This window comes from Thermobia domestica, chromosome 8 (assembly GCF_964235325.1).
Source record: "Thermobia domestica chromosome 8, izTheDome1.hap1.1, whole genome shotgun sequence".
Taxonomy (NCBI): Eukaryota; Metazoa; Arthropoda; class Insecta; order Zygentoma; family Lepismatidae; genus Thermobia; species Thermobia domestica.
Genome location: NC_137461.1, coordinates 57,218,751 through 57,237,535, shown reverse-complemented (window position 1 = coordinate 57,237,535; position 18,785 = coordinate 57,218,751). Strand labels below are relative to the sequence as shown.

Below are 18,785 nucleotides of genomic sequence, written 5' to 3'. Positions count from 1 at the left end.
TGTTGGTATTCAATAAATTCAAATTAAAATATTAACAAGTATGTAACATAATAAGTAAATAAACCATAACAAATAAATTTAAAACAATAAAAGGAAAATAAAACTGAACATATGCGTATACACTTGAAATTGCTTTCACAAAGCGGGAAATCACATGATTACATTGAAACCTTAAAAGATGTAACTTCTCTCAAAAGTCTCCACTGCTAGAAAGTGAGCAAATGCTAACGGTTTACTTCGTTTTGTTTAATTTTATGTCTCACCGAGGCTAAGGGAAACGGTGTTGACAATAATGAATGAAATAGTGAAATGAAGGAGGTAGAAGAACCCCGAGAAAACTTATACACACAATGTTTGTCCACCACAAAGGCCATTTGATCAAACCAGGAACCTCAAGGTTATTTTCGTATATATGACTTTTTAATAAGCAATGATGTTTAAAATTACTCTGGTTCTGTCTTCTGGACAATAGCTACTTGATTTTCTTTTTTCGCTTATGCCTTTCATATGTGATAGGTTGAATATTTTGTCTAAAACAGGTCAAGATATTAAGATGGCTTAGGTGCGTTGCTCACTTAAAGTGTCACTTGTGCGTGTATGCAATTTGTAATTATTAAGATTGTTTCTTGGAAATATATTTATTTGTGAAATTCAAATATGAAATAAAGAAAATTTCAACAACTATTTCAGATCTGTAGGAAAATTACAAAAAAGTAATATATAACATAAATACATCTGAATTTTCTTACAGCAAAAATTGTTTCATTATTAATTTACATATTATTATTTTTTACTGACATTATTTGGTCTATTTTTGTTTCTATCAGTTAAACACGCTTACTCTTACTTTCTCTTTCTTAGTCTTTTTCTTCTAACTGAAAGAGAAATAAGAAGAAAATGATATAGAAGGAGAAAAAATAAGACATCTTCATTATTTCTGTACTCCCGAAAGTGACATAAAACAAGTATTGTATAAGCATGGTAATTTGGGGCTAAATTAGTATTTGTGCTACCGTAAATTTGACGTCACACAGGCATAATCTAATAATATTGCTATTACTATATTATTAGATTATACAGGATTATTATAAATGATTCATTTGTTTTGAAAAGGCTATATTTTCAAAAATATTTCACGTACACACATGAAAGGTATATGAAAAGAACCATAAACTCACCAAGTTTGTACTGTATAGCAGCACGAGTCCGTTATCTTTCCGATCGGGTGTGGCAGTGTGGCAGTACGAGGTTAATACTTGTTGAAAATGGAGGGAAAGCAAGAAAAAAGGTTTTTGTGTGCTTGAATATGCCAGATGTTCGTCTGTTATAGCTGTGCAACGCGCTTCCAGAAGAGAGTATGGAAAAGAACTGCCATGTAATCAAAGCATTTTGCGGTGGTATCGGCAATTGAAAGACACTGATTGTAGCATCTGGCCTCCCAGATCTCCTGATTTAACGCCCTGTGACTTTCTCCCGTGGGGGTACATTAAGGACCTTGTTTACGTACCCCCATTACCGCAATCCTGAATCGAGCTCAAAGAACGCATCAGTGCTGCAGTGCAGACAATTGACAGGATCATTCTACAAAATATATGAAATAAGCTCGAGTATCATCTGAACGTGTGTCGTGTCATCAAAGAACACATATTGAACATTTGTAGAGGGTGTATAAACTTGGCGAGTTTGTGTTTCTTTTCGTATATCTTTCATGTATATATATGTGTAACACTTTTGAAAATATAGCATTTTAAGAAATAATGAATCATTTATGCTAGTCCTGTATATTCATCTTTGTGTGGCATTTATGGATCAAAGTTTCACACTAAAATTTCTTGAGACACGGCGTGTGGCTTTCATTTACGAACAGAATGTAGAAAATGTCCTGCTGTTGTATATATATCAAGGAATAGAGTGGAGTATATCTTTTGTGTAAAAAGCAGATGACTTGGGTAAAGTGGTTTTAGAGGAATACTCCTTTTCCAACGACATTGTTTGACAAGTGAAAGTTGAGTGTGAAAAAAGTTGTGTAGTTTGTAATATTTGATGTTTTCTTAAGATATTATGGACAGAGTTTTATTCAGAAGTGGTTAGTTTACTAAGGTACGAGTGCAGGTAGTTTTGGTTACATACAAGTTATTCCCTCTTTCTTTTCGTTTTCTTTCACTTATTACTGAGATTTAGGTAGAGGTTGGAAACATAGTTTTATAATGTTAGATACAAGGATGTTTTCTTTATTTGTACTATGACGATGTATTTTCATGGTTGAAGTAGTGCCGTTTTTTGTATCTGTGTACGGTTACCAACTAGTAATACTAATGTAAATTTGACCCAAACTGCTTTACAAAATTCTATTTTAAGAACAAAATATATAAAGATCACACAATGTTTGAGATCTTTTTTGTTTACCTGTGAGCCCACTTTAGTGTATTCAATCTCGGTTTGTTGGTCTGGAAAGAATTGTTTCAGTTTGGTTTTACCATCTGAACTTCGGAGTTGAACTGCAGAATTACTTGCTTGGTTTTCCACAACTTTCACTTCACTTTGCTTTTCCTTAGGAATTTCTTTAGGAGGTTCATACGTTACATTCTCTTCAACATATTTCTTCATACCTTGATGTGATGATAAATATGATTTGACTATATTGTATAATTTTTGCTGGTCTGTTATTGTAGATGTTCGACTCTCCACCTGTACGGTCTGTTCTAGATTTAAGTTTCTAGTCGATAAAATTGGTTTCGAATTTGTAATGATCTTTGAATTTCGTGAACGCTCATTTTCTCTTGGTAGACCACTTTCGGTTCTTTTAATCAGTGAATTCTGTGTTAAAGGACTTTTCGGTCTGATGGCAGAAGGTGAATTGATCAAAGTAGATCTCTTCTCCGTTATATTTACTACGGATTCATCCTTTCGACTTCTCATCTGATCTATACTATTTGGTTCTAACACAAGATTATTTAAAATCTTACTCTTTGGTAGAATTTGTTCATGTACATTTTCATCCGTCTTCTGCCCATGTTGTTTTTTTGATGATGTAAATGATGTTTTGAGTTCCACTGGATGACTCTGGAGATCATAATGCTGACTTAATTTTCTAAGTGTTTTATCAACTATGCTTTTTACAGATTGTGGTGTTTTCTTCCCTCCATTTTGTTCTGGCTCATTTTCCTTTTCTTCCGAAGTAGGGATTCTTTGAGGTCTTTGAATTACTGAAATAGTTTTATGCTTGTTTTCAGCATATGATCTTTGTGGTGATCGTGAAGGAGAACGTCTTTTAGTCGGCGATGCACTACCATTTCCTTTGAAAGACTTTGATGACGCTACAGGTGTTATCAATCTTCTTATTACACTTAAATATTGTTTATCTGTTACGACGATTTGGATTGTACTAATGTTTGTGCTGTTATCTGCATTCTTGTTTTCTATATTTTCCTCTTTCAAACGGTTTTCTGGTTTTGTTGGAGGAGGAGAAGCAGATCTTTTACTTTTACAAGCAGACTTCTTTACTGTGAGAGATGAATCTTTCTTTAGTTGACCGATAACCATTTTGATGGCTTCGTTGATCCACAGTACCAAAGATTTAATCGGCTGAGAACTTTCTACATTATATTTTTGTTTTAGTGGATAGAGTTGTTGTTGTCAACTGACTATATTTTGTCTGTATTTTCTTCGATTTCCACCTGGAGCACTCGCCGGCAGTATGGCCAATTAGCCATCGCCGTTGGCTCTCTTTTCTTTTCCATCTATTTAATGCCACTGATAACTGGCATTAATTTTATTTTTTTTAAAATTTTTAATACTGAAAATTTTCAACAAAATACAAGAAAAAAATAATAATGTAAACCAGTAGTTATAACAACATTATATGTAGTCATTTTAATTGTTGTACGTATTGATTTAATTAAATATGAGACTAATTGTATCAGATGAGTTATTGTATATAATGGTGGAATTGTTTTAGAATATTTGCTTTATAACAATTTATTTTGAACAATTTTATTACTACAAACATAAAACATTACATGAAGAATTACCATTGTTACAAATAGTAACAAGACAATATTTTAAACAATGAATTATGCAACGAGAAGTTATGGAGAATTCTTTTAGAAGTCACAAAGAAACTATTAAAATATTAGTGAATTATAACATTATAATGATATACAACTATACTTTAAACCAACGTGTGCTATATCTAGATCATTGGATTTTTAAATGATTAACAATTCCATTCATCATACAATTTATGAATAGTTAAAACATAAGCAAATATAAACAATATACCTGGATATATTTAAACACATGACTTATAACGAAAGACTACTTAACAGTGTTTTTCAGTATTATTGACAAAACAAAGTATATTTGGTCTCTTTGTAGCCATCTGTTAAGATTTTAGTATATGTGGGCTCAGGATCGGCCTTAGAAGATGCGGGCCCAATTGGAAACAATTTTGACCGGCCTCAGGTTTCCAGCCAATTTGCACAAGATCTACAGGATTTTATACATATATATATACAGGGTATATATATTGAGAGGTTCGAAGAACTATTGACTGTCTCATAAATCAACTCCGAATGGTTCTTCATTCTGTGTCATAAGCTTCACACTATAAATGAAATACAAGTCCTAGAGTATACAGATTCGACTCCAAATCACAGTCTGCCTAGCACCATCATTCTATTTATCCGGTATGGTAAGAAGGCCGGATTCCGAAATTTGTGTATCTATCAGCCCCAAGAAGGTAGACGTACCATATCAACATTCCAATTGGGTATCGAACCACGGATCCATCCAAATAGTCGCTTATCTGTACTGCCCATTGAACGATTTATAACTAGCATGCATACAAGTAATTATCAGATATACCCATGAAAATATATGAACACTTTTATCGAAGAAACGAAACTCTTTATTTATTAAATTATAATAAATATAAAAATTAATTGTTTGTAATTATGAACTGTTTTTATTCACATAATCCGAACTGGTACAAAAATTTTGCATCATGTCTCTATTTGAACACGAATAAATAATGAACATTCTTTACTTGAAAACTATCTAATTTATTACTAGCACTTTTAAGACTATACTTTTGTTTTTGCTTTAAAAGATTTTATTCATCACGTGTGTACGGTGCAGATTCGAAAAGTTGTTTCGGGATCCGAAATCATGATAAAAATGCAATTTGATATATTGCCATTTTGAGGATGACACAAAATATTTATCCTGTTGCTCTTCTTCATGTTGTCATGGTCAAAATTACTTATTATCATTATAAAATTCCATTACATGTTATAACAAGTTTCGATGCTTCGTCCAGCTTCTTAACACTACAAATACTGCTCTCTTCCCTCAACCATGTACTTTTGTGTCTATGTGTGTGGGCGAAAATGAGCGAGACAGTTTTAAAATTTTTGTAAAATATGTACAATTGATATCTTAAACATTGTTTATCCATACTAATAGACAGTGCACTATATTTCTTTGATTAGAAAACAGTTCCAAATACAGATATTATTATTATTATTATTATTATTATTATTATTATTATTATTATTATTATTATTATTATTATTATTATTATTATTATTATTATTATTATTATTATTATTATTATTGGGAAATCCTATTATTTTGGACGGAAAAAGTCGAAGCTCATTGGGACAATCCTCGAAAATCCAGCTTGTAGCAACATCACTGAAGATAGATTAGTGAGGAGAATGCTTCCCTCCTGTTTCATATCTGCTTGATAAAGTCAGTTATAAAAATAGATGCTGAGAGGCGACGAAAACGTTATTTGGAGTCCTGTTATAAACTTTCGTTCTTCGCAGTTGCTCCAAACCAAGTCTCTATGCAATGATTAGAACGACAATTTTTCACTGGAACAGTATAGTAATCTGCGATTTGAATATTGTCGAGGCCGCATATAGAAATTCAGCTTCTCGCTCCTACAGAATATTTCTTGTGCCTCGCTAAATTCTTTGCATGGAGGATATTATTCATATTTTATAACAAGTTGATATATATGTAATTATCTACGTAACATAAGAATAGTAGACGCACAATATGTATAATCAGATTATTCCACATTGTTTTTTCACCAGGGTTGTTCTCCACACACACACACACACACACATATACATATATATATATATATATATATATATATATATATATATATATATATATATATATATATATATATATATATATGTACAATGCTACCTGTTCAAACACCAGTCAACCACTGCGGAGTCTGTTCTCTTTTCGCATCTCCACAAAGGAGAAAAAGAAGAAAGCTAACCTACGAGCACGAAGAAGAGTAGGGTCACTGACAGTAGAACTGCACCATCTATTAGAATACGTTTAAGATACTGTCTAACAGTGGATTTTGTAAGAAGAAAAAAAAAATCAATAATATGACGGCTCTATTTCGTTATTATATATATATATATATATATGTATATATATAAGTCTATTGTAGACTTTATATCTCTGTAGAATGGAAAACAATCAAAATGTGTGCTTAAAAAGTGCATGAGAGTTAATAGAAAAACTAGATGTAATCTATATTTTAATATAATAGCTTACAAGTAACAATTATTTCAATATTTGAATATAACGTCTGAAAAATACATATTTACAATACCACTTGTTTTATTCACTGAGATATTTATTTTCGTTTAAACAATGAAAATATATGCATTGTTGGAAATAAATTACTGTTTTGAACTTTATTAAACATCACTTAACGTTCATAAATTATAAATAAGTCAAATTATTACTCCTTTTTATTATGAGAAAGTTTTTTTTTCTTGTTTTTTCTCTGCAAATAAGAAAGTCATTTATAATTTTACCTGAGTTCAAATCTGCCAAAGTGTTTAAATGTACTTGCTGAGTTGATGATATGAAGTAGATTTTGATTAGTTTTAACTTAGGAAAACGCCTTTCTTCAGATGCCAGCCATTGAGATTGTCAACAAAATCGTATATTATAAAGTGGTCTTGTGTGTATTTTCAAATGAGAGCAAATTGCTATCTAGCACGGGGCCTGATTAGAAGAAATTGGTCCAATTGGGTTAAGGGCGGCCCTGTATGGTCTTGGGTTTGTCATGAAGATCTGGATTTGTAGATTCTGCATCTTATATGATTTTAATTAAAAAGTAGTGAATAATAGTGATTGGCTCTTATCTGTTTATCATACATCATCTAATTGGATGAGTACTGGGAAGTGTTATCTCCTTACGGGCAATGACAATTATTTCTTCTTTCTTAAAAGCACCTCATTAGGGAACTTTGTTTGTTACATGTAAACGGAAGATTTTTTTCTTAAAAATTGTTAAACGATTTGTATAAAATTTAGGAGAGAGGCTCATAGATAATGGAAATTTAGCTTGAAATAAAGAAAAGACTGTCTGGTTCCTTTTTTATCTTTTATTTCATTAGATTCACAGAACTCACTATGTTTTTTTTATTTATTTTAAATTTAGTAATTTACAAACAACTTTGTCCATATGTAGAATGTTTTGTAATCTTCAATTCAAATGGCGAAAGTTTATGGAGATGATAAAATTCAAGTTCACAGCACGACTGAAAATCAAAATAGATACATATATCAAAATAGATATATATAAAATTTATCATTCTTAACATGGTATGGGAAATAAATATCAAGAAAGACCATTTTAATACCTAAAGTATCTCAAATAATAGAACATACAAGCTCTAATGACAGTCAATAAAACTTGAAAATGCTAGAAAAATAATTAACGAATAATGAAATAATAGCAAAATTGATGAGTAATGATATTAATAAAATGGTAGCTTGTAAGTTAAACTAATTAATAACTAAAATATTCTTTTCTAAATTATGTTCATGTTTTATCAATTATCATTTATATTTGAATATTACCTAACGTCTTGCTAAGAGAAGGAATGACAACTTCACCAATCCCTGTTTGTACTACTGTAGTCATTATTTTGTTTTATGACTTTCAATTTAAGAGAATCTTACAATTGGAATGGATGATTATTTAAAAAACCGTTTCTTCACGAACGTTGGTAGAACAGACTATAAGGATCATTCTTTTGTTGATTCTTTCTAAAATCAATCACTTCATGTCATTGTCACAAACACAAAAGATAGTCATTTAATTCGTTTGATTTGATTTGATTTTGTAGAGAAATGCATGACTTACTTCTTTTGTGATTTTCCAAATTATTTTGAATATCTTCCAAGTAACTGACCCAGATAATAGAACTTTCCATTGCAAAAACAGCCAACGAAATGAAATGTTATTATTATTATTATTATTATTATTATTATTATTATTATTATTATTATTATTATTATTATTATTTACCGATCCACGCTTATGTCCTTCAGACTAAACTAGACGGATGATTAATGATAAGGAATGATTGTAAAATTATGTTTTCTGTGCTCTTCCACTGGGAATCGAATCTGATACCATGTGCATCAAAAGCACACGTACTAGCCAGTAGACCAGCAGGGAGGGCTCAGAAAAATATTAGTAATTTTTTATCCTTAGTTACACGGATAATATGAGCTGCTTACAGTAAGATTAAAAACAAAGTACTTAGTAGAAAAAGCGGATATACTATCACACAACATTAAAGAAAGTACACTGTAAGTGTTTACTTAAAGATTTGTAAAAAATTAACCTACTATGTCCAAATGCACAAGGAATTTTTCAAACTTTCTTAACATTAAAAGCATTAAGAGGTTTTAGAACACTTTCACAGTTCAATGTTTTGTCCGCTTTCACTTATTTTTCTGAATTCGTTGATCAGGCTCTATGGCTTTTGTCTATTACCAGTTTGGTGTATTTACGAGGAGTGTGAATAAACAGCAATAAAAGAAAAATAATTTCAATCTGATATATCTAAAAGCACTAATTGTGTTGTTTGATTACTTAACGTTAAGTAATGCAAAAGTGAATAAAATTAGTGTTGATTATGGAGTTTTGCTAAAGAAAAATACGTAAGTGAAGGAAAGAAAGTAGAAATATGAAGTGTTAGAAAATGAAGAGGGGAGGGAGTTTAACTGTAATGTACCTAGAAGCACTAAGCATGTTTTTAATGGTATAACATTAAGTAACAGGGAAATGAATAAAATTACTACTGATTATCGAGTTTTATTTGAAGAACACAGTAATATGTGAATGAAGTGTTAAAAAAATAAAAAAAGAGGAAGGTAAAAAAGGATGCCCTGAAAAATAACCCAATTCGATATTAATAATTGAAAATTTCCATAAATGATGTAAAAACACGCTTGGTGCTCCTCAGAGGTAAAAATTTCAAGTGATCGCAGTGCTGAGATTGCTTTCATTTCAACCAGTTTGAATATTTGTAAGTAAATATCTAAATTTGTTTAAAACAAAAATAGCTTTAAGAAAGACTGAAAACTGAAAAGCCTCGTGTATATTTGGACGTAGAAAGTCGTTATATTTTTTACAAATAACTCTGTAGTGTCTTCACTAAATTATTTGTTAGATAGGACAAGGAAAAAAAGAGAAAGAAAGAAAGAAAGAAAGAAAGAGAGAGAGAGAGAGAGAGAGAGAGAATACAGTTTGAAATGTCCAGCTGGGAGTCATATTGCGATGATTAGTTTGTTAAACATTTCTAAGCTATTTTTCTATTCTTCAGGTTTTCTTATACTTCTTTTCCATTTCTTATCTGATAAAATACTTAACGAAAGCACTTGTGTCCATTTTTCTGACTAGTTTGATAATATACTCACTATTTTCTAATAACTTATATGTTTCCGTCCCTACCTCCGGATTTGATTGTTTCAAACGACCTATATTATAACGTTTACTCCATAGGATGGTGATCCAGATAGAGCAAGCATTATATTTGATAGTCGTAAATAGGACGTTTGCTCGAGCGTTGACGATGAAACAAGTTATCCGAAGAAAGCTCCTTTCAACGCCAACTACACATAAGCAAAAATTTTACGTACAACTTTTAGAGACACAAAAGATTCAGCATCAAATTTTCGGAAAATTAATGAATTACACACATAATAAGTAAAGTAAATTTTGCACCATGTACTCATATAGACAACTACGAGGCATAGGAGATGACACGCACAATCGCAGAAAATACTCGTCAATCGACTTGAAAATTTTAATTGTATTGATACTTACATAGCTTTAAACAAGGATATAACAATTAAGGTAATACGACATATAGATGTTTCTTATGTTGTGAGAAATAATTCGATTCGACTAATTGCAGAACATAACCAAACAGTGTCCTGTTGCAGCAGGGTAGAATATGCTGTTATACAATCATCTCTTGGGCGCCAAGTAGTTTGTCTCCCACTAAATCTCTTCAGCTCTCGCTGTTCGCGTGGGTTTCACGTGTTAAGTGACGTAAGAGCAGACAGAGCTGTGATTGGCTGAAGAAGTGTTGATCAAGGTCACTCCGCCCACATGCATCCGATGAGTGAGAACACACACACACTCACACATAGAAACGTCGTCTGCTAGTATATGCTAGTCCTTTTAAATTAAAAAGAGAGTTAAACTGCTTGAACTGCATATTGCCAAAATGATGAATAAATGAGTTTATGACAAATGGCACCCGAACAGTTGATAGGTAAAGTTCTGATGAGATACGTTTATCCTAAGAACCCTGGCAACATTGATAGTTTGTATCTGCGTATGACGAGGACACACTGTATAGAGTTTTGACGTACACAAGGGTTGAGTTACAGTTCACACAAACACTTGGTTAACACTGCACTCACTAAAATAAAATGTTTATTCAGTCCATAAATATGAATAAATGTATGGACATGTATTCATTGTAGTCCTATTAGTTCAAATGTAAATTCACTCAATACTTAAGGCAATTGGATATTTAACACATACACTAAAATATTGCAAATAATATGAATAAAATGAGAAAACACTTCAAACAATGAATTAATTTTAACCTCTAAAACACTTTCACCTTTGCAATTAATTGAACATAAAAAGAAAAAGGAATATTGAAATAAATATAGATATATTTTCCAGTTCGAATAACAACACTTTACTGTTCATTTATAACACACTGTTTATACTTTACTATCTGCACACGTCACACTCTCCAAGTTATTCACTATTCACAATCTACACCATGCTCCAGAACAAGGTCCAGTCCATAGGCCATCCTCTTCGTTCATTCTCTTCCGACTGAATGAACACTCGGCGATTAAATCTTCTGCTCCTATCCTCTTCCCATTGGATAGGACTAGGTCCATCGGTGGAAGTTCTAGAAGGTCTCTGCAGGTTATATAGTCCCTTTTTATAATCCTGGACTATTTTTCAAAATTCGGCGCCAATATGAAGATGCCTGGAATACTGACACTTATTGCGTAAAAACTTATTAACGTCTAATTGCATCTTCCTTTCTACCCCCTTTTTTTTTTAAAACTTAAAATGTGCTGCACTTGTTTCCGCTGCATTCGTATTAAGTGGAGGTGAATAGAATGTGTGTTCTTCTTATTGTTTGGATTTACGTATGTTCTTCCTTGTGTTGTATTCTTCGTGTATGGATATCAAGTGTATGTTTCTACGTGTTACATGTAATTACTATAATAAGGTTAAAATAACATAATTATGGTTAAAAGGAAGTTGACTTGGGATGGGTTAACAAAAGAAATGTAAGTATTTCTTCTTTCATTCTCTCTCTCTCTCTCTTTTTTTTTCAAATCACTTCACGAGTACAAACCACGACAAGCACGTCTCAATCCTCAACGCCTTCGTGCAACTTCATCAAATAAGTACATGGTACATGATAAATTAATACTGAAATATACCTATATAGGACATGATGCTGAATAAAATATATATATATATAGATAATATAATAAGCCTATAGATATTACCTTAATGATGACTATTACATGAATACTATAATGAAGAGAGAAATAAACCAATATAAGCTCGAATGATGGAGAATTATATTGAGGCAACGTCAGATGTCTACAGATGCCAACCTGTATCCATCTTAGGGATGGTCTGACGACTAAATGAAGAAGAGCCAACCCACAAAAACCATATAAACCTACCCACTGTAAGTACGACCACGAAGACACACAGAGATGTGGTTACAAAAACAAGTTATACTAAGGAAACCCCATAGAGTTTTATAGAAGACCAAAAGAAAACGATGCACATGAAATTCATGGCGAAATGTGGTCGTAGGTCTTAAGGTAAAACTTCAATGTTGTTCCAATAACAACAAAAGGAATACTCTAATAAACGTGTATATTACTCTAATATCTCCTAACATATCTCTAAATTCAAACTGACTTCTTCGAAGTGCTAATGGTAATATTTCTCTAATAAACTCAATAACTTTCGTTCATCTAAATAACCATGTCGTACATACCACAAAATATTTTCGTCAACAAAACTAGAATGTACTCTCACTTCTCGATCTTCATTATTGATACTACACAATTGATCTTCTTTACTTTCTTCTTCTTCTTGGTTCATATAATCTCCGTTGGCTTCCTTTTCGGCTCTCTCTAAAATGTCACTGAACTGTTCTTCATCTACATGCTTCCTCAGAATTTCTAGCCACTTTTTCCTAGTAGCTGGTGTTGGTCTCCACAGCTTCATTCTAGAAACATTCTGAAATCCGATATATTTGCCACTTTGCAGATCCACTACTTCAAACACATTTTCACCAACTTGTTTCCACAGTAAGTAAGGTCCACGGTACACTTCACACAGTTTGGCTATACGTTTGTCTACTAAGCTACTAATATTATACTGACGTAAGAAAACTAAGTCACCTTCACACAAAGTTCTTCGAGCTCTCTGATGAACGTTCAACTTTTCGTTTCGTTGCTGAATGATTTCCTTTCGCTTGCACCACGCAATCTTCGTTTGCTTTCTTCTTGATTTCCTTGGGAACGCTAATAAACTAGTCTTCGTTCGTAGGGATCCAATAGTGTTCAACTTTCTTCTCTTTTCCAACACTATATGCAAAGGTAGCAGATGACGTGATGAACTAGGTCTAATTACACCCCACTTTAACAATTTTCGGATCTCTTCACGCACTCCTTCCTTATATTTGTGCGGAATATCATAAGGACGAGCAACAATAGGTTCTTTTGTATCCACTTCTAATCGGTACTGAAATTTGTTACACAGGCCAGGAAAACGAGCGAACACTTTCCTATGTTTCATTAACAACTGAAATAATTCTTCTTTCTCGTTTTCAGTAAACAGCGTAGCGCGTGTAACTGCATCTCTTATTTCATCTACTGTGAAATATAGATCCGGTGGGAAGTCCTCCACTAAGTCACTAGCTTCATTTTTCTCTAAAGGCTCGGCGCACCCTCTGCGGAACACATTCACCGTTCTCGCATAAAAATCATTAAGGTCCCTTATCTCGGACAACACAACAATAGGGGCTACCTTGCACTTAATTTCCCTTACATTAGCTACAATGACATTTTCACTATTTCTCTGTATTAAAGGCACTTCACCACTAATTCCTTGAAATTCAACACGCAAGTTACTTCGCTTAAAATCGATGACACTGTTTAATTTCTCTAGAAAGTTTGCACCGAGTATTACGTCTTCGTGCAGTTCTGGTAACACAAGAAACTCAACTGGCACTTCCACATTTTTAATTCGTACCGGTAAAATAACCTTTCCTTTCACGTTCTTTTTCTTTCTTCCTAGGAAATCGCACAAAACGATATGCTCTCCCTTTTGCAAATGCACGTTTGCTACACACTTTGTTACTTCTCAAAAAATATTGTACCGTAATAGGCATAGTTCTGATCCACTATCTAACAGACAGATTTTGGGTTGATCGTTTAACAAAATTCTTACTCTCATTGTATTATGACCTAATTCACATTTGATCACTTCTTCTTCATTATCATTACTTATATCATCATCTGCTTGTAAATCTTCCTCGTTGCACATATGTGGAAAAGTAATCCTGTTTACACTACTGAAATCCCTCCCCTTTGCAGCGACCAAGTGGGAGGGCGCTACTAGTTTAAAGGCACAGAACTCTGCGGGTAAAAACCACTTTGTTGGTATGGATATTGCCGTTGCTGATTGTTACCGTTATTTACACTAGGACCTCTATTAAATGTTGGAAACCAATTATTATTTTGATTCGGACTACCTTGAGAAGTCGACGCACTACTTTGATTTTCGTTTGCCCTTACACCTTGCGTTTCGTTTCGATTTTCATTTGCACTTGTGTTTTGTCGGCCATTACCTTGCGACTGATTACCACCATTCGAATTATTATTATTTCTGTTAAAATTACCTCGAAGTCCACGTCTATGAAATTTCCTTTTCCATCCCTGTTTGAAATTCGGACGTGCACTATTATCACTACTCACTTCACTACCGTGTTCTACTTTCACATTATTCACACTAACGCCGACACCACCTTGCTGTTTCTGCTTATTACGCTGATTGTCGTACATATTAGTAATTCCTGACAGTCCTTCGATGGACTGCACACTCGCAAGGAACTGATTTATGTTATCAGGCATAGAACCCATCATAGCTAATTGGTACCGCTTGGGCAGGAGAGTGATGATGTGTGACAACGTAATGGTTGGATTTTCGTATTCTTCCAGAGCTTGAATTTGACTAAAACGCTCTGTCACAAAATCAACAACACTACTATAACGTTTTGGGTCAAACGGAATAGATCGCAAGTTGCGTAGACGCGTAGCTTTCACTAAGGGACTCTCAAATGCATTCTGAAACTCTATCACAAATTCTTGAAAAGTTTGACACTTCTTACCGTGTAAATCGTACCACTTAAGTGCACTGTCCTTAAGAATCAACGGCATGATCGTTAAATATTCACTTTGAGGCACTCCGGCGAACGACATTTCTCTACCGAAATTTTCCAAAAATGCACTTGCACTTTCCTTCATCATATCACCTGAAAATGTAGAGAGTTGCTTAATGTCTGCTAATCGCAACGAACAACGCCTTGCTTTCACTTCACTATTTCTTGCACGCTTAATACGCGGACTTTCTCTTTCGGTTTTGATTCTTGACACGGCTCTCTTTATTACGTCGCTTTCCACCTCTGTATCGGACGCCGTTTGAGACTCACTGCTCGATTTTCTCTCACGCTTCACACTGTGCACGGAACCTGTGTTTCTTTGTGACATATTACTTCCAGTATCATGGTGCTCATTTGCTAATTCTATACGCTGCACACGCTCTGATAATCGTTCCACATCTTGCTTAGTTTGTTCACTTAATTCACTGGCGCGGAGACACGTTTCAAAACACTGTTGGTTAAATTTACTCTGTTCGTGGCACACTTGAATACACTCTTGCACTGCTATACCGTATTCACTTTGTTTAGTCTCGCACTTCTGAATTCTGCTTTCACGGTACTTGTCGAGACTTTCGACCAAACGCAACCTTTTTTCATAATCATCCACTCTATTGTAGCATTCATTTAATTGACGTTGTTGGTCGTTTACTTGGCGCGTATTTTCTTCAACTGTGCCCCGTATATCATGCACTGCATCGGCCAATTCACGTACACTTCTACGTATGTCTTCACTCGTATTAAAACACTTTAATTCCACTGCTTCAATTCGTTCTATCAATTCATGCCGCACTGCACTAATACACTTATTCACATTGTTAATTTCACCTGACAAATCATCTTTACATTGGGATATGTTTTCACGACACTCGCTACGTAATTCCTTAATATCATCTTGCATTTTCTGTTGGTTTACATTTATCGCCTCAACGCTTTCACTCACACGCTTTTGATTATCACTCAATTCATTTTGGCTTTCATTCAACTTATTTTGATTCTCTTTAATTTCGTTAATTGATGCACTCAGTTCTCTTTGCATAGCGAGGAGAACTGTTCTAAGATCACCCTCAGCCATGATGTTGCAAATATAACAAACTCGCTAACACAAATAATTGACTAATTTCTGCAAAAATCTAAGAATGCAAATAATAAAAATATTCTAATTTAGACAGGATTTAGGCTTAAATATGGAAGGATGAATGCACTGGACAAGGATACAATGACACGAATTTCATGTACTATTAACTCTCTGAGATGGCGGCAAAATTACGCAGCAAGTTTTGAACATCAAGAATACCTAGGCCTATGCTCATAAACAAAAAACTGAAAATTTATACAAAAAGAAAGGTTTCTGCTTCGATATATATATCCCGGCACCATTTTATAACGTTTACTCCATAGGATGGTGATCCAGATAGAGCAAGCATTATATTTGATAGTCGTAAATAGGACGTTTGCTCGAGCGTTGACGATGAAACAAGTTATCCGAAGAAAGCTCCTTTCAACGCCAACTACACATAAGCAAAAATTCTACGTACAACTTTTAGAGACACAAAAGATTCAGCATCAAATTTTCGGAAAATTAATGAATTACACACATAATAAGTAAAGTAAATTTTGCACCATGTACTCATATAGACAACTACGAGGCATAGGAGATGACACGCACAATCGCAGAAAATACTCGTCAATCGACTTGAAAATTTTAATTATATTGATACTTACATAGCTTTAAACAAGGATATAACAATTAAGGTAATACGACATATAGATGTTTCTTATGTTGTGAGAAATAATTCGATTCGACTAATTGCAGAACATAACCAAACAGTGTCCTGTTGCAGCAGGGTAGAATATGCTGTTATACAATCATCTCTTGGGTGCCAAGTAGTTTGTCTCCCACTAAATCTCTTCAGCTCTCGCTGTTCGCGTGGGTTTCACGTGTTAAGTGACGTAAGAGCAGACAGAGCTGTGATTGGCTGAAGAAGTGTTGATCAAGGTCACTCCGCCCACATGCATCCGATGAGTGAGAATACACACACACTCACACATAGAAACGTCGTCTGCTAGTATATGCTAGTCCTTTTAAATTAAAAAGAGAGTTAAACTGCTTGAACTGCATATTGCCAAAATGATGAATAAATGAGTTTATGACAATATATAGACAGAGAACTTTTTCCATAAATGTGAATACTTCCGTAAAAGATCTGCTTCATATATAACAACACAAAAAGGCAATTTTAAAAGTCTTTGCATTTTTTTGCATAAGGATATTGGTAATACAGATATGAAATTAAACTGAATATCATAAATGTTATAATCGAGGCTAGGATTATGTGTGCTAACAAGTGGCTTTAGATGTATAAACCTATGGACTAAAATTTGGCAAAAGATGGACTAATATATGTGGATGAAAATGAAATGAAATCTTTTAGTTTAACTCCCCATGATTATAGTTTTTAGATTAAGGAGACGATGATTAACGCTACTGAATGAAAATGGAAGAATCGGTGGAACGAGAATGGGAGGAAACGGGAGAACCCCGAGAACGGACACGATGCTGTCCACCACAAACTTACTTGGCCGGGGAAGGAACCAGGAATTCCATGCACTAGAAGTAAGCGCTCTACCATTGAACCACCGTTAGCATTAGCTTCAATGTACGCTATTTCATATTTCACTGTGGCGTCTCCAATAGCAGATTGAATTGAAACAGCACTTTCAGTTTAACCATAGCCGTCTTTAGGAAGGCCCCGGCCTTCGGTGTGGCAACGCTGTTCCCCACACCACTCGACGTCCATCGCGAGCAATACCAGGACAAATCTTTTTCTGCAGGTTGTTTTTCTTTCTTTTTTTCACTACCTTTTGTCAACTTTTTGTGATAGTTTTGTCCAATAAACAAATGGAAGGTTCTTGTTGAATGTATTAAGCAAGAGACTATTATAGCGAAGGCTACCTAAGTTAGTAATAAGTAATCAAAGAGTGATTGACTAATACAATATAATTAGTAAAATACGTTTAAAGTACAAGGATCATTACAACAAATTGACTAAAATAACATAAAATCCATTCATAAAATAAGATTACAAAATATATTGAAAGATGTAAGTCAAAGCAAGAAAGGGTAAACGAACAATAGGATAGGATTATATATCTAAATTGACAGTTAAATTGAAGTTTAGCGTCCTTTTCAGCACTGAGGCTATCTATATGAGTGACGATGATATATGTATAAATTCCTATTCTAGTATTATATATGGTTACATAAGTATTCTTAAAACATACGCGTACGAAGGGGGGAACCTGGGTGCCGCCTGGTTCACGAAAATTTGTATTATAACGACAACTAAAATGTGTCGTAAGGGGCCGCGGTGGCTCAGTGGTAGAGCGTTCATCTCTGGTGTTTGGGGTCCCAGGTTCGATCCAGCTCGCACCAAGTGAACTTTGTGATGGACAAACACCGTGTGCGTGGGTTTCCTCGGGGTTCTCCCATCTCCTCCTATTTTCTTCATTCCACCATTTCACTCATTTCAAATCATCACCGTTTCCTTTAGCCTTACCGGCATTACCGTGGGACGTAAAACTCAAAGATTTCATTTTAAATTTCTTAAGGTTTTCTTAATATAATAATAAAAAAAATACCAAACGTAATATAGCAACCAGGAAGATGTTCTCTAGAAAATTTTCTTCGGGCGCCGATGTTCTTAAGTACACAGTACATTTACAAATTTGGTAGAATTGCCAGAATTGTAGGTCTATTAGAGGCCGTACTCATGCTGAAAGATGTCTAACTTCCTTCTATTTCTTTCTTTTACAACAGCTTTCTTCATTAATTTTGAATAGTTATTTAAATGAATATTACACAAACAATGTTTCCTACCAATTTTTCACTGTCGTGGTGGCATGGATTTACAATAATATTATATAATC

The 18,785-nt window shown here is 33.8% G+C and overlaps 2 protein-coding genes across 3 annotated transcripts in view; both read right to left on the bottom strand.

The window, feature by feature from the left end:
• LOC145692924 (uncharacterized) overlaps positions 1 to 3,830 on the bottom strand; it is a 64,647-nt gene extending 60,817 nt beyond the window's left edge. For both annotated transcript variants that reach the window (XM_081768485.1, XM_081768486.1), the window contains exon 1: positions 2,407 to 3,830. In XM_081768485.1, coding sequence (XP_081624611.1) covers positions 2,407 to 3,543 — 1,137 coding nt within the window. In that variant the 5' untranslated portion in view covers positions 3,544 to 3,830. The remainder of the gene's footprint in view (positions 1 to 2,406) is intronic.
• A 3,596-nt stretch (positions 3,831 to 7,426) lies between these two features.
• The window catches only part of LOC145692923 (tubulin glycylase 3A-like), a 59,782-nt gene continuing 48,423 nt past the window's right edge, over positions 7,427 to 18,785 (bottom strand). The window contains exon 11 of the mRNA XM_081768483.1: positions 7,427 to 7,589. The gene's annotated coding sequence lies outside the window, so the exon portion shown is untranslated. The remainder of the gene's footprint in view (positions 7,590 to 18,785) is intronic.